A 14,381-nucleotide genomic window follows, 5' to 3' on the forward strand; every position below is an offset into this window, starting at 1 on the left:
AATAAAATGCCCTACAAGTCATACCTTTGCCTTGCGCATTTCATTTGATTTTCCCAAATGTTGATGCCACACAAGCACCAAATTCCATCAAGCCTTTTGATCATCTTCATAAGTTAACACTTGGCTTGATCTTCCTTGAATGATATGATCCACTCCATATCATCACATAACCTCTTTGGTCCATCGATCTTGACCTTGCTCGCTCTTCACCATTGCCTCGGTCCATCGGCGCCAAATCTTGCCCAAGCTTCACCGCCTCGCGGTCCCTCGCTTCAAAGCCTTGACTTGCCCTTCTCCATTGCAACCGGTCCATCAAGCCAAGCCTTGTCTTGATCTTCTCCATTTTGGTCACATAACTCCATGTTATGTCTCATATGCAATGAGCTCCTCGATCACACTATATGAGCATAGCATCAACCCTTAGCTATTTCTCCTCCATGGCACATGTTGCTCATACTAGTGTCTTTGTGTGGACTAATCTCCTGTGTATCTCAACATAAACACTTATTAGTCCACCTAAGTTGTCCATCAATTACCAAAACCAAACAAGGGCCTTTCAACGTGGCAGGGCCAGCCCCGCTCTCACCGCGGGGGCGGCACGTGGCGGCACCAGACTCCTTCCCTAGGGGAGGGGGGTCCGGACCCCCGAAGCTGGTCGGAGCGGTCAGGCCTGCGGAGGGTCGGCCACCACACGTGGCGGCCCCGGACCTCCTTGGGGAGTCCGGGTCCGCGGTGGCTACCCGCGAGCTACCCTGCCTTCATGGGTACGTGGAGGCCTCGGACCTCTAAGAGCACGGGGAAAATTCGGAGACTATGATCCCAGCTGTCAGGCCCGGGTCGTATGCCACGTTACCCATAAGACGAGGGGGAGATTACGGATGGTGAGACGCTAAGAGTCTGGATATCTTAACAGGAGGTATCTCTATCTGTATGTACCAACAGTTCGCGTTCTGATGTTGAGCCACCAACAGCCACGCACGCACGCTTTGAAGCTGAAGCCTGTCGTGCCCGGCAGCTGGAACGAAATGTCCCTTCCGATCTTCAGGCAAGCACGAGCGGCCGAAAAGGAATGCGCGCGTGAAGCTGAAGCGTGTCGTGGCGGAGGAGTACGCTTTGCGATGGACGGCTTGGCTTGATCGGCGAAGCACATGCTTGATCGAGCTTGTCTCTCTGTAAAGGCGATTCAGGCCTGTCGTCATCCAGCAGTAGGTTTACTATCGTTTGGTTTCCAAGCTTTCGTGTACGGAAGAGGAAGACGAGCGCGGCGTATCTTTGCAAGGCTGCCATGTCCGACTTCCAAGCTCCTCCTTCTCAGATTTTCATGGTGCCAGAATCACAAAGTAAAGATGCTCCACGGAGGATCTGCCTCGAAACCATGGTTTGCAAGCATGCTCAATTGAGCCGATGGCGCTCCCATGCACGGATGAGCCGGAGCAACTAACCGTGGACGGACTCCATCTATCTTTGCTCCGATCCTTTCCACCGTCGTCGTCTCGATCAACAGATTCAGCCCGGCAGCAAGCAGCGCTTACGCTTCCGGTTCTGAATCTGCTCCTCTCTTCTCTGGGAAAACGAACAGAGGGCAAATAGAGGTACAGTCATTCGAACAAGAGACGTGGCAGCGCATACGCAGCCCCTGCAAACTGCTGCCTTTTCAAGCCCCTCCAAGGCTCCATCCAACTCCTCCCGTTTAAAAGCCAAGGATATGTACTCTCGGTGTTTTGGACAAACTAAACTTGTTGCCGACTACTGTGCTCGTTGCGATTTGCAAGTTGCATGCCTGTCGGCCTCTCCTCGCTGCCACTACCAGCTAGCTCTCGCATTATAAACAACATACAGCCGCTGCATGGCTCGGCGCCACCACCATCACCCACCCAAAGGCCAAAGTCACCAGCCAACCAGCACTCGCTCATCACCTCGATCTATTCAAGCAGCCAAGCACGGCAGAGATGAGGCGTTGCGGCGGTCCCTCTTCGCCCGCTCCCGCTCCGGCCCTGCTGCTGCTCCTCCTCATCTGCTTCTTCCACTGCGCGGCGGCGGCGGCTCGCCCCCTGCCGGCTGCTGCTGTTCCTCTGCAGGTTCACCAAGGTGCGCGCGTCGCTCTGACCTCTTGGCTGATCGACCGTATCATCAGCTCATCAGTGTTGCTCTAATGTTTCTGAACCTTCTGCAGAGAATGGAGTCAGGGTGGCTGCAGATGATGAGCCGGCGGTGCTTCAGAAAGGCGCCGCGGGGAGCGGCGATGGGCTCTCACTTTCGGTCTCTGGGGTGACGGGAGCGGAGGAGGATCCGGCGGCGGAGTGCGAGGAGGGGAACGATGGGTGCCTGCAGAGGCGGCTGCTCCGGGACGCGCACCTCGACTACATCTACACCCAGCACAAGGGCAAGCCGTGAACAGACGACGACCTGCAGTTAAAGATCCTCAGCTCGGTTTGGTTCTTGGTTGGGAGAAGTAGGCACACGGAATCTCATCTAGTACATCCACCTTCTGTTACCTTATAATTTTCTGCCACTAATCAGTATCGGTGATCCATCTAGAATTAGAATATGCGTGTCACCTTCTCGTTTGTACATCTTTCTTAGTCATGTATACTACTACATGCTTGGTTACCACCATTTTCTTCAAGGTTTTTTTTGCCATCACAGTATACCTGTGAAGGTGGTGTGGTTGTTCATACTGTCTGCCTGAGGGTCTGTGACCCCTGTCAGATTCTCTGATGACCTCCTTCTAAACGGTTCCTCCCTCTCTGCCTGTCCCTGATCTTCTTAATCCAAGAGCATAACCATTTGATTACTAGTCCGAGAAAACAAAACCACCCACCCACTTTGGTCGATCTAGTAGCTACTGCTGATACACACAGGCTACAGCACCACATTAAGTTATGGGCTCACTTGCATCTCCTCTCTCGAGATTCCACATGATGGTCCGGCTCGTAAAAAGTCAACACCACGCATGCCGCCGTGCAGCTACAGCTCGCCATTTTCTTATGCCTGGGAGGCTCTGCGCTGCTCCGGCACAGAGAGACAGGCAGGCAAGCAAAGATGCTCAGATCAGTCCCCACATGCCAGTCACGGCAGTCATTCACAATTTCTTTTCCTACAAGGAACTGCATGCATAGTATCAAGCTGATGTTGAAAGCCTTTCTCTATCCTTTTCTGTTTCACAAAGGAAGATGCTGTGGTATCTGTGAAAGCCCTTGAGCAGTGGTCAAAGTGAAACACTGCACCATGTGCCAGCACTTGCCAAGGTTGCCGATCCTATAGCTGCTGAGTTTCCATGTCCCATGCATTTCCAGACGGTCCACTTGCTTCAGTATACTCGATCTGCTACGTACCGATAAAGGGGAAGAGCTGGGGAAGTAGTGCGAGTGCGATCACTTGTTTACTTGAAATCCTAGCTAGTACCTTGACCTGCATGCGTTTGGTTTGTGCAGGTCGAGTGGCCAATGCCCAATAGTGCCGGCTCCATTATGTGATCAACGAGTCAGGGCTGCAGCAGCGACCTCATCGATCAGCCCCCTGTATGTACTACTGTTTCTGGTACTAGTTTAGAGCATCAGCCGCAGGGTTGGGGTCTTAATCGGTTAAAGCAGCGTGCCGGAAACTTTTCTGTAGTTGCTTCTTTACCGGCAGGCCGTCGTCCATGTGAACAAGAACAACACAAAGCTAGAGCAGGCCGGCCACTTGCAAAGTTGCTATTGGTGTGAGCACTTTCTGCCCGGCTGCACAATCATCTATCTAGTGGTATGAATAAAAAAATTACTAAGTATCAGCTGCCTCTAGACATGAAGCAAAACATGTAAGTGTGTGCAGCCCACGAGACAAGAACGACGAGAGTCCTGATCGAGCAAGTTTAAATAGCAAGTTTTGTTCTCAATCAATCTTGTATCTCAAACACCTGATCGAGTTTTCTCTCTTTCTTTTGACACAGGATGTCTCCGTTTTCAAAGTCAAATACAGTCCAATCCAGGACGCCTCCGCTCGAGGATCCACCTCAAGATCACCCGGATCCATCCGAGGCCTTTCTCTCACTTATTAGAATTGCTGCCGAGCTTGGGTTTGTTTCCGCCATCCTTGCCGGAGTCTCCATGCAGCGGAACGGGATATGATCCATGGATCGAGCGATGAAGCCGACCTCGCGACGTTGGCAGTGCTGCTTGCGGGAACTGCCGGGCTGGGACTTGGGAGCCAACATCGCATGCTTGTATGATGACTCGTCCCTCGCACCGGCGTATGGCTGTCCAAGACCGCCGCCTCCGACGAGAAGATGGATAAGGCGGAATCGAGCACCGAGATAATTAATTAGGCAGCTGCAACTGCAACTGCATGCAAGTGACGAGGATGTGTACAGTTGCTAATGATGTCGTCTCAGTTGTTAAGCATTTGAGTTTTTTTGGCAAACTGTTTTAGATTGTTCTAGTATTCGTGGATTATTTTTGAGAGGAGTATTTGTGGATTTTATTTATTTATTTATTTATTTATGAACTCTGAGGTGTGTTTTGGTGTGTGATCGTAACGACAGAACTGGTCGGATTATCTGCCATGTTTTCTGGGCTAAGATTGCGTACATGGGCCAAAATGGTCACAAAAAAGCACAGTGCATCAACAATCGCCCCACAACCCATGAACGCCAGAATTACGTTTCTGGGCTGGTATTGAAGGCCCAACTTCCACACAAGTGAAACCCAGCCTGCTAAGACTAGCACCGCCCCCAACGGCCCATGCCCCGACGACCCGCCAGCCTTTTTGCCTACGCATTCACTCGGCCTCGCGCCTGAGCCCGACGCGGCGACGCCCCCCGGATCCAAACCCTAGCGTCCGCCCTCAAGTCGACCGAGCCCGTCCTAAAACCCTCGGACCACGAGCCAATCATGCCCCCCTCCACGCTCAACCACCTGGCCGCCACCGCCGCCGCCGCCGGCGGGAACGGGAAACCCCTGTCCCCCGCTGCCCCGGCGGCGGCGCGCTCGGTGCGCCTGCCTAAGGCGCGCCTCCCGGGACCCGTCTCCGCCGCGACCGCGGCCGCTCGCGCGGACCCCGCGGAGGATAGGGTTTCCGCGCTGAGCCAGGTCTCCGGCGTGCTGGGGTCGCAGTGGGGGGATGAGGGGAAGGGCAAGCTCGTCGACGTGCTGGCCCCGCGCTTCGACATCGTCGCGCGCTGCCAGGTGAGGAGATGCGATTCGGTTTCCTTGGCGTGAATCCGTTCGGTGGCGCTGCTGTGCTTTTCTGTGGTGAAAAATTGGCCGTTTGCGGCGGGACTCGTAAATCGTTGGAATTTCAGGGTTGTTTTTTTGGGTTGGATTGGCGTTTGATGATGAAATTATGATGTTTTTGATCTTGACAGATAAACACTTCACTGTAAGATGCACCTGTGATCATTTTCATTTGTATCACGCTTGAATATCTTGTCATAAATCATGCAGATAAATTGTGGACTGTATGATTCAACTGGACATATTTGACATGTAATGGTTAATTCAAGCAAAAGAGTATACATTTTTACTGGGTTGCATAATAATCTTGCTGCAAGCTTTTATGTTATGTTGGGTAAAATACTGGCATGCTAGTTGCCTTGTATTCTTAAAGCAAATCACTGCGAGTTACTTAACTTACTCAAGCTCGACATTTCACCATATTTTGCATCTTCTTTGTAATCTATGTGCATGTAGTTTATCAGTAACATATATGTACTATTACTACTGCTCCTGGGGGTCATTACGTAACCAGCCCCTTATTTGCTTTTTGCTTGATTTCTGTGATGAATGTTCCTGAACTCTCAGAAGTTCCCTGTTTGGCTGTTTGTGTAATTGGGCTTTCTGCTCTTAATATTTATACACTTCAAATGATGTTCTTGGAACACAGCATAAGCAGTCAATATCAGTCAGCTGTTTCTCCTAAGTTTAGAAACCTCATCTTAGTTTCAACCATACTGTTACAGGGTGGAGCAAATGCTGGACACACCATCTATAACTCTGAAGGCAAGAAATTTGCCCTTCATCTTGTTCCATCTGGTATCCTCCATGAAGGGACACTTTGTGTTGTTGGCAATGGAGCGGTGATCCATGTTCCAGGGTTCTTTGAAGAAATTGATGGTCTTGAGTCCAATGGAGTCTCCTGCGATGGAAGAATACTGGTTTCTGACCGGGCACATCTGCTGTTTGATCTGCACCAGGTTGTAGATGGACTTAGGGAAGCTGAGCTGGAAAATTCCTTTATAGGGACAACTAAGAGAGGCATTGGACCTTGTTACTCAAGCAAGGTAACTCGAAATGGACTGCGAGTTTGTGATCTAAGGAACATGGACACTTTTGGGGATAAGCTTGATGTCTTATTTAAAGATGCTGCTTCGAGATTTCAAGGCTTCGAGTACAGCAAAAGCATGCTCAAGCAAGAGGTTGAGAGGTACAAGAGGTTTGCAGAGCGCTTGGAGCCCTTCATTGCTGATACTGTCCATGTATTAAATGAATCTATCCAGCATAAGAAGAAAATTCTAGTTGAAGGTGGCCAGGCAACAATGCTGGATATTGATTTTGGTACCTATCCATTTGTGACTTCTTCTAGCCCTTCAGCTGGTGGGATATGCACTGGCCTTGGGATTGCCCCAAGGGTAATCGGTGACCTGATTGGAGTGGTAGGTTAAAACCACTTTTATTATTATAAAGTTCTATTTCTTCATGTAGTGCTTATATATTTTACATGCAGGTCAAAGCTTACACATCAAGAGTTGGCTCTGGTCCTTTCCCAACTGAACTATTTGGAGAGGAAGGTGATCGCCTTAGGAAAGCTGGAATGGAATTTGGCACGACAACAGGCCGTCCAAGGCGATGCGGCTGGCTTGACATTGTTGCACTGAAGTACTGCTGTCAAATCAATGGATTCTCATCACTGAATCTGACCAAACTTGATGTTCTGTCCGACCTGCCAGAAATTAAGGTGGGGATTTCGTATAACACAACTGATGGACAGAAGCTACAATCCTTCCCTGGGGATCTTGACACCCTGGAGAAAGTACAGGTAAGCTTTGACATGTGTTTCTGTTCACTTTGTTTCCACAGCTTGTCAATTGAACCATAAGGCCTCTCGATAGAACCATTGCATTGTTTGGAGAATTTATGTTAAGTTCTATTTTTTAAGACATGATATAATAAGCTTGTCTTGAAAGCTTGTGGTGTTAACAGTAACCAGTTTGATAGTGACAATTTAGACAAGTAAGATACTAAGGGGCTGTTTGGATCCATGGACTAATTTTTAGTCCGGGTCACGTAGGATGTTTGGATGCCAATTAGAGGAACTAAACATGAGCTAATTATAAAACTAATTACATAAATGGAGACTAATTCACGAGACAAATCTATTAAGCCTAATTAATCCACCATCAACACATGTCTATTGTGGCACAACATGGTCAAATTATGGACTAATTAGGCTTAATAGATTCGTCTCGCGAATTAGCCTCCATTTATGCAATTGGTTTTGTAATTAGCCTATATTTAATACTCCTAATTGGTGTCCAAACATCCGATGTGACGGGACTAAAGTTTAGTTTGGAGGAACCAAACACACCCTAAGAATACATATCTTTCATCTCTTATATGCCCTGTCTTGTGTTTTAGGTCAGCTATGAGGTGCTGCCTGGGTGGCAAAGTGACATTTCTTCAGTTCGAAGTTACAATGAACTTCCCCAAGCTGCCCGCTGCTATGTGGAGAGGATAGAAGAGCTTGTTGGTGTTCCAGTGCACTACATTGGTGTTGGGCCTGGGAGAGATGCTCTCATATACAAGTAGAAGTCACTTCATTTGGTCCCCAGGCAACTGGACAGAAAAATCAAGCCCTAACTAGCCTCGAGCATTTTCTCTTATTATTCATCTTCGTTGTCATGGTAGCTGTGATACAGCGAAGTTACTGGCTGGTGGAGTGATCTAATGTGCACACTAATAAAACATCTTCCGAAACATTTGCTAAGGCGAATAAGGATGAGCGCTTTGCACTATGTTTGACTCAACCAAATCATATATTTTGTACTAATTGAGCCTGGTGTAATGTGGTACGAAAAATCTGGATTGGATACTCTGCTGATGCCTACCTTTTGGTTTTTTGTTGAAAATGAGACATACCTGATCGAAATATGCGTGTGCTTGCCCTAATTTTCCTATCTATTCCCTACGTTTTTCATTCAACTCCATTAAGTTTGCTATGCACTTTTTTTTAAAAGAGTAGGTCCGGGGGAGGAATTCTCTCTCTTGCAGAATTCCTTCACTGCATCTGAGAGGTGAAATTACCTATGCCCTCATGAAGAATAAATTTGCTGCCTACGAGAAAAAAACTTGCAAAAGTTGGGTAACTCAGTTCCATTTTTTAACCCTGACAATGTCATTTTGATGTCTGAAAACGCTGAACAAAAGATTACGCCTTGGTTGTAGGACAAATTTGATAGCAACTCTAGGAACTATCAGGTTGGGCATGAATTCTTCAGGGATATGGATCAAGGCAAAGGTTCTCTTAGTCTTGGATCTGAAGCAAAACCTGAAACTGAACTGTTCAGCGCCAGTGGGATATAGTCACACAGTCAGTAGCACGATCGGCACGCAGCGCCGCGGCGGCGGAGCTGAGCGCGAGGCGCAGGAAGCCGCGGCGAGCACGGGCGAGGCTGCGACGGCGAGGACCGAGGAGCTCTAGCGAGCGCGGCGCGGGACGCCGCTTCGCCGCTTGAAGCTGGTGCATCCCCCAGCCGCCACGTGGGCGTAGCCGGCCGAACCATGGCCATACATCCTGGCGCCAAGCTTACCGCGCGCGCGCAAACCACACATCCCACCACACGACTCCCGCGAGCGAGCGGAGCGAAGCGTCTCGCTCACCCATGATGCTTCTCCTCGCTCCCGCCCCGCCGGCGACGACCGCCGGCCGGCGAACCGCCCCACGGATCCCCGTCCGCTGCTCGAGCGTGCACGAGCTGGAGCGGTCCCCTCCGCCTCTCCCGGGCGCGTCGCTCCCGCCGCTGCGGGCGGCGAAGCGGGTGGTGCTGGTGCGGCACGGGCAGAGCACGTGGAACGCGGAGGGCCGCATCCAGGGGAGCTCCGACGTCTCCGTGCTCACGCCCAAGGGGGAGTCCCAGGCCGAGACCTCCCGCCAGATGCTCCTGTCCGACTCCTTCGACGCCTGCTTCACCAGCCCGCTCGCGCGCTCCCGCCGCACCGCCGAGATCATCTGGGAAGGGCGCGACGACGACCTCATCCCGGACTCCGACCTCCGCGAGATCGACCTCTACTCATTCCAGGTGCGAACCTGATTACTATGACTAGCCTATGCAACGCTGGCAGGGTGTTTGCGGGAACGCATGCCCCAATTCAATTCAGCCTGCTTGCTGATTCCTGCATATACTTGCTTAGCAGGTGCTTGTGGAAATGCCTGAGTGTAACGAGCTGGTGATTCTGATTTCCAGGGACTGCTGAAGCATGAAGGGAAGGAGAGGTACGGGGTTGTGTACCGGCAGTGGCAGAAGAATGCGGCCAACTTCAGCATCGATGGGCACTACCCGGTGCGGGAGCTGTGGCACCGCGCACAGAGCTGTTGGGAGAGGATTTTAGCACACGAGGGCAAGTCAGTGCTTGTGGTTGCACACAATGCAGTGAACCAGGCTCTCGTTGCCACTTCTTTGGGTGGGTGCTGCTACATTCTAGCGTGGAGTCTGATGCCATGGTTGATTGAAATTGATGTTTGATTCTACATGTTTTCTGTTTAGGACTTGGTGCGGAGTACTTTCGGGTTCTACTCCAGAGCAATTGTGGCGCTAGTGTGCTGGATTTCACCCCAAAGACTGGCGAAGGTCCTCCAAATGTTTGTCTTAACCGCTTAAATCAGGTGTGTTCTGGTCACTGACTTGTACCAAGTAGAATATATACAAGATTATTTTTTTTTCCGTTAAAAATGATTTTTTTTGGTAAGGTGGAACTTGTACTGCTTACCTGTTTCTGTTAGAACAGCCACTTTGTATCAACTTAGAGATCGAAGAATTCTCAAGACACAATAGGAAAATGGAATGGTTGAAGCCCCTGAAAACCCTTTGATTTAACCTTGTGCTCCATTGTATTTTGTACAGACCCCAAATTCTCCTGTTGCTGCTGGAAGTTCTGGTGGAAGAAAGACTAGCAAGAGGATCATTTTGGCCTGTCAAGGAACTACACAGAGCAGTTCTGAGGTATGACTTTTACTCGTATGTGCATGTGTTCTCTGATGTCTGATCTTCACCATTGATCGTTCATTGCTTTGTCTTGCAGATTAGTCTAGGTGGAATGGGATATGCACCACTGAACATGCTTGGCACTATACAGGTACTTCATTTTATTTCTTGCATCATCAGTTTGTTTTCAACACAAGTTGAGCTCATTTCTGGACATATACTTTCAGTCTCAGAAGACTGCAGAACTACTTCTAGATCTGAAGGTGAACAGTATTATCTATAGCCCACAAGTTGCATCTGTTGATACTGCAACTGCTATATGCGAGGTGACTGTAATCTGAACTAACAATGAAGTTCAGTAAATTGTGTTCCCTTTTGCTTCTGCCTGTTTTTTGGCCTTCTATATTTGATCCCGTGGGGTCATTGCAGGTCCAAGAGGCGGCGGATTGCTTAGGTGCTGATTGTGTGCCTCGTTATGTGGAAATGAAGAACTTGCTAGAACTTGAAATTGATGATGCCTTTCAAGCAAAGCAAAAGGTTTGACCATCTTCAATGTCTACGATTTCTGCAAAGCATCATTCAAGTTCTACTAGTGAATAGATTATTTCAAGCTCTCTTTTATGTCTTCAAAATCTGCACTTACCTTTTCAATGTACTACCCTACGCATATAGTGTGTTTGTAGCTTGGAAACACTCAATGTTTGTGCACTTGAGTAATCAACAATGCTTTGCTTTCTTTCTGTAGAGCTTTGGGCAATCAGGCTGGATGGGCAGCATGGAATACAAACCACTAGAGCGACTGTGGGCTCAATCCAAGGATGCGTGGCAAGCCTTGCTAAATGAATTGCCGGATGATAGTGAGTCGGATCGAGTTGTTGTGGCCGTAGGCCATCCAGCCATTCACCTTGCTCTGATCTGTCGATGCCTCGATTTGCCAATGGAGTACATGCCATCTTTCCATCTAGACGATGGAAGCATCAGTGTGATCGATTTTCCGGATGGACCTAAAGGAAGAGGCGTTGTCAGATGCACAAATTACACAGCCCATCTCGGAAGATGGTCAATACCCATTACGCGGCCAACCGAAAATGATGAGGAGTTCTAACATTCTTGAAGGTAACGTTTTCCGTGTTAATGTATAGCATCCTTCAGAAATACACACGTGTAAATACCTTACATTGATGTAAATATATCATAATCTCAATGACAATATCTGTGTACATAAAAAAAGTGTATATGTGCTCAGTTGAGAAAAGATTTCCATGTGCTGCCGCGCCCCTGCATGAAGTGTGAACATTTTTTAGTCTCTGTATGTGGTAGGGAGCACCCTGCAGTCCTGCACTCTAGCGATGCAGGTTCAGGCGTTCAGCTCTCAGTCCGAGGGCCCGTTCGTTTCCGGCCTCTAAAGCCCGAAACCTCTAAAGTTTAGAGGGTCGGTACCGAACGGCCCACTAACCGAGCGGGTACGGTGCCTTTAGAGGTCGCGTTTCTTTAGAGCCACCGAGCACTCTAATCCGGTCGCGATTCCCAGCGCTGCCCCCACCCCCCGCGCCGCCGCCCCCTGCTCCTCCCCGCGTGCCGCCCCCGCCGCCCCCTCTTCCCCCCCTCCCGCCCCGCCGCCCGCGTGCTCCTCCCCGCGCGCCGCGCCGCCGCCCCTGCTCCTCCCCGCGCGCAGCCGCCCCCTCTCTCTCCCCCCACCCCCCGCGCCACCGCCCCCTGCTCCTCCCCGTGTGCTCCTCCCCGCGCGCCGCGCCGCCGCCCCTGCTCCCCCCGCGCCGTCGCCCCCCGCTCCTCCCCGCGCCGCGCCGCCGCCCCTGGTCCTCCCCTGCGCCGCGGCGAAGGCCGCCGAGGCCGCGGCCGGCAGCCTGTCGAGCGCCACCGAGAAGCAGAGCTCGAGGGTGCGGCACTGCAGCGGGTGCGCGCCAGCGGCGGCGGCGGTGCCAGGCCCCGCGGCGGCCGCGCGGTCGCAGGCCTGGAGGCTTGGAGGGGAGCGGAGGCGGGAGAGGCGGAGGTATCGAGAGGGGGAAGGAGCAGGAAGGAGGAGTCAGGTGAGGGCAGAGAGAGAAGGTGAGAAGGGGGGGTAAAAGTGTAAATTTACTCACATTAGAGGGCTGTAACGAACAGCCCTCTAAATATTAGAGGTCTAAAATGTTTAGACCTCTAATTTATAGAACTGTTTTTTAGAGGCCTCTGGAGAGAAACGAACGCACCCTGAGTTCTGAAGCTTGCACTCCTTGTCCTTGATGTCGCCAAGCAAGTGCGAATGTTAGTCTATCTTACATCAAATATTTCGTTACTAATTATTAAGTATATAGATTAATTATAAAACTAATTGTACAGATGAAGGGTAATTTGCGAGACGAATATATTAAGCATAATTAGTCTATGATTTGATAATATGATGCTACAATAAATATATGCTAATGATGGGCTAATTAGTTTTAATAGATTCGTCTTATGAATTAGCGTCTAAATTTCTAATTATTTTATATTTTATTTTATATTTAGTTCTTCTAATTAGCATCTGATACGAAAGTACCGAAGACAAACGCCCTATCAATATATATATGCGCACATGATGACATGATGCCAAGTGGTTATCAGTTCCAGAGACGAAGATACTGACAAAGGTTGCTGCCACCAGGCATTACCGATCGGCATGGCGGAAGGTTCACAGCTTGCACAGGAGCGTGACACGTGTCTTTTCTCCTGCCACGTGTAGCTCTCCATCCTCCTGCAGCACTGCGATCTACAGGCTACTGAGCCTTTGCCGAGTTTGGTCCATTCCCTAGATCCTATAACTGCAATCTTCTAATGGATTCAGCACCACACCAGGTGTCCCAATACCAGCACGATTGCTCCTTGCCGGCCGCGGTCTCCGGCAACGGCCTCTACACCGGCAGGCGAAGAAGCACACCCGCCGCCGGTCCCAATGATGCTCTCCTCTTCCTGGCCGGCCCGGCCGGCTGGCTCATCCGGCTGGTCGTCTTCCTCGGGGAGCTCATCGCCTCTGCCATCCTCAGCCTCGTCTTCCCCGTCGCCACTCTCGTCGGCGCGCTGCGCGCCCTTCCTACGGTGGTCGCATCCAACTTCCGGCGCGCGGCCCTCGGCCTGCTCGCCGCGGCGTGCACCTTCGCGGCCCTTGTCGCCGCGCTGTTCGTGTCCGTGCTGCTCGGCTTCGTTCTCGTCCGGCACTGGGTGGAGGAGCCGGTGACCGTGCGCCAGCCGCTCTACTTTGACTACACGGAGGCGCAGCCGAGCGCCGCGATGGCCCTCGGTGGAGCGCGGGGCTTGGCGCTGCCGGCCGGGCACTCCGTGAGGGTGTCGATGGCGCTGCTGCTCCCCGATTCCTACCACAATCGAGAGGTTGGCATGTTCCAGGTATACAACTGCATCATTTATTACTCGATTCCCAATCCAAATTTCTTGGAACTTAATAATTCTTATGATGATTTGCTACTCATGGTAAGCTTATCGTCTGCAGATTAAAACAGAGGCAATCTCTGTCAGTGGAATCACCATGGCATCAGCTGCACAGCCATATATGCTGAGGTACAAGAGCACCCCTGTCCGGCTAGCGCAATCTGCGCTGATGTGTGTGCCACTCACGCTGGGCGTGCGGAGCGAGACCCAGACTGCAAATCTCAAGGTGTTGCAGTATAGGGAAGGTCATGGCCGTCACAAGAGAACAGGGCTCATCAGAGTTCTGCTGCAGCCAAGAGCTGCTATTGTGCAGCTGCCTCAGGTGTACAAAGCAGAGGTTGTTGTGCAGACAACTCCCCCGTGGACAAAGAGCTTGGCGCACGGCTTGAAATGGACATTATGTGTGTGGGTGTCTTTCTCTGTCTACATTGTTCTTGTTGTTCTTGCCATTTGTTGGGTCCGGCCCCTTGCGGCATCCGCAAGAAATAGAAGGTTATCTGAACTTCAGGCCAATGGAATGATGGCTTCTCATCTGGGTACAGTAGACATTGGTGAGAGCCCAAGCCAGGAGTTATCTGAAGATTTTGCAGTGAAGAGGAGAGAGAGGAGAAGCAAGCGGAAATCACAATTTCGGATGCAATTACATGGAGGCAGCATGGACCTCGAGTTCACTGAGGGTTTGACTTCTAGTGCTGCAGTGATGGAGACTGATCAGGCCATGACCCATGAATGATCCTTGTGAATCCAATTGCACCCAATCCTCAGGATGATATCAACTAAT

General features: G+C 50.6%; 3 protein-coding genes across 3 annotated transcripts; all 3 read left to right on the forward strand.

Annotated features, from left to right (window-relative positions):
- Nucleotides 1-1,709: 1,709 nt before the first annotated feature.
- On the forward strand, nucleotides 1,710-2,645 carry LOC112902095 (phytosulfokines 2-like). Its single transcript, XM_025971015.1, has 2 exons — nucleotides 1,710-2,088; nucleotides 2,174-2,645. Exons 1-2 carry the CDS (start codon nucleotides 1,950-1,952, stop codon nucleotides 2,392-2,394), a joined length of 360 nt encoding a protein of 119 aa, XP_025826800.1. The 5' UTR covers nucleotides 1,710-1,949; the 3' UTR covers nucleotides 2,395-2,645.
- A 2,149-nt stretch (nucleotides 2,646-4,794) lies between these two features.
- LOC112902093 (adenylosuccinate synthetase 1, chloroplastic-like) lies at nucleotides 4,795-8,124 on the forward strand. The gene is made up of 4 exons (XM_025971014.1): nucleotides 4,795-5,165; nucleotides 5,939-6,631; nucleotides 6,703-7,014; nucleotides 7,614-8,124. The coding sequence occupies exons 1-4, from the start codon at nucleotides 4,872-4,874 to the stop codon at nucleotides 7,782-7,784; spliced, it is 1,470 nt and encodes a 489-aa protein (XP_025826799.1). The 5' UTR covers nucleotides 4,795-4,871; the 3' UTR covers nucleotides 7,785-8,124.
- Nucleotides 8,125-8,601: 477 nt separating this feature from the next.
- On the forward strand, nucleotides 8,602-14,381 carry LOC112902096 (2-carboxy-D-arabinitol-1-phosphatase-like). Its single transcript, XM_025971016.1, is given in 10 exon segments — nucleotides 8,602-9,274; nucleotides 9,440-9,656; nucleotides 9,740-9,858; nucleotides 10,097-10,195; nucleotides 10,275-10,328; nucleotides 10,405-10,503; nucleotides 10,607-10,714; nucleotides 10,923-11,195; nucleotides 13,382-13,608; nucleotides 13,610-14,381. Coding segments are annotated over 10 exon segments (2,337 nt in total). The 5' UTR covers nucleotides 8,602-8,857; the 3' UTR covers nucleotides 14,334-14,381.

The sequence above is a fragment of the Panicum hallii genome, chromosome 8 (assembly GCF_002211085.1).
Source record: "Panicum hallii strain FIL2 chromosome 8, PHallii_v3.1, whole genome shotgun sequence".
Taxonomy (NCBI): domain Eukaryota; kingdom Viridiplantae; phylum Streptophyta; class Magnoliopsida; order Poales; family Poaceae; genus Panicum; species Panicum hallii.

What these genes read in the sequence shown, in the direction of transcription:
- LOC112902095 (XM_025971015.1), top strand. Translation starts at nt 1,950, where the DNA reads ATGAGGCGTTGCGGCGGTCCCTCTTCGCCCGCTCCCGCTCCGGCCCTG. An exon ending in TCCTCTGCAGGTTCACCAAG is followed by an intron (nt 2,089 to 2,173) that starts GTGCGCGCGTCG and finishes AACCTTCTGCAG; the next exon opens with AGAATGGAGTCAGGGTGGCT.
- LOC112902093 (XM_025971014.1), top strand. Translation starts at nt 4,872, where the DNA reads ATGCCCCCCTCCACGCTCAACCACCTGGCCGCCACCGCCGCCGCCGCC. An exon ending in TCGGTGACCTGATTGGAGTG is followed by an intron (nt 6,632 to 6,702) that starts GTAGGTTAAAAC and finishes TTTTACATGCAG; the next exon opens with GTCAAAGCTTACACATCAAG. An exon ending in ACACCCTGGAGAAAGTACAG is followed by an intron (nt 7,015 to 7,613) that starts GTAAGCTTTGAC and finishes CTTGTGTTTTAG; the next exon opens with GTCAGCTATGAGGTGCTGCC.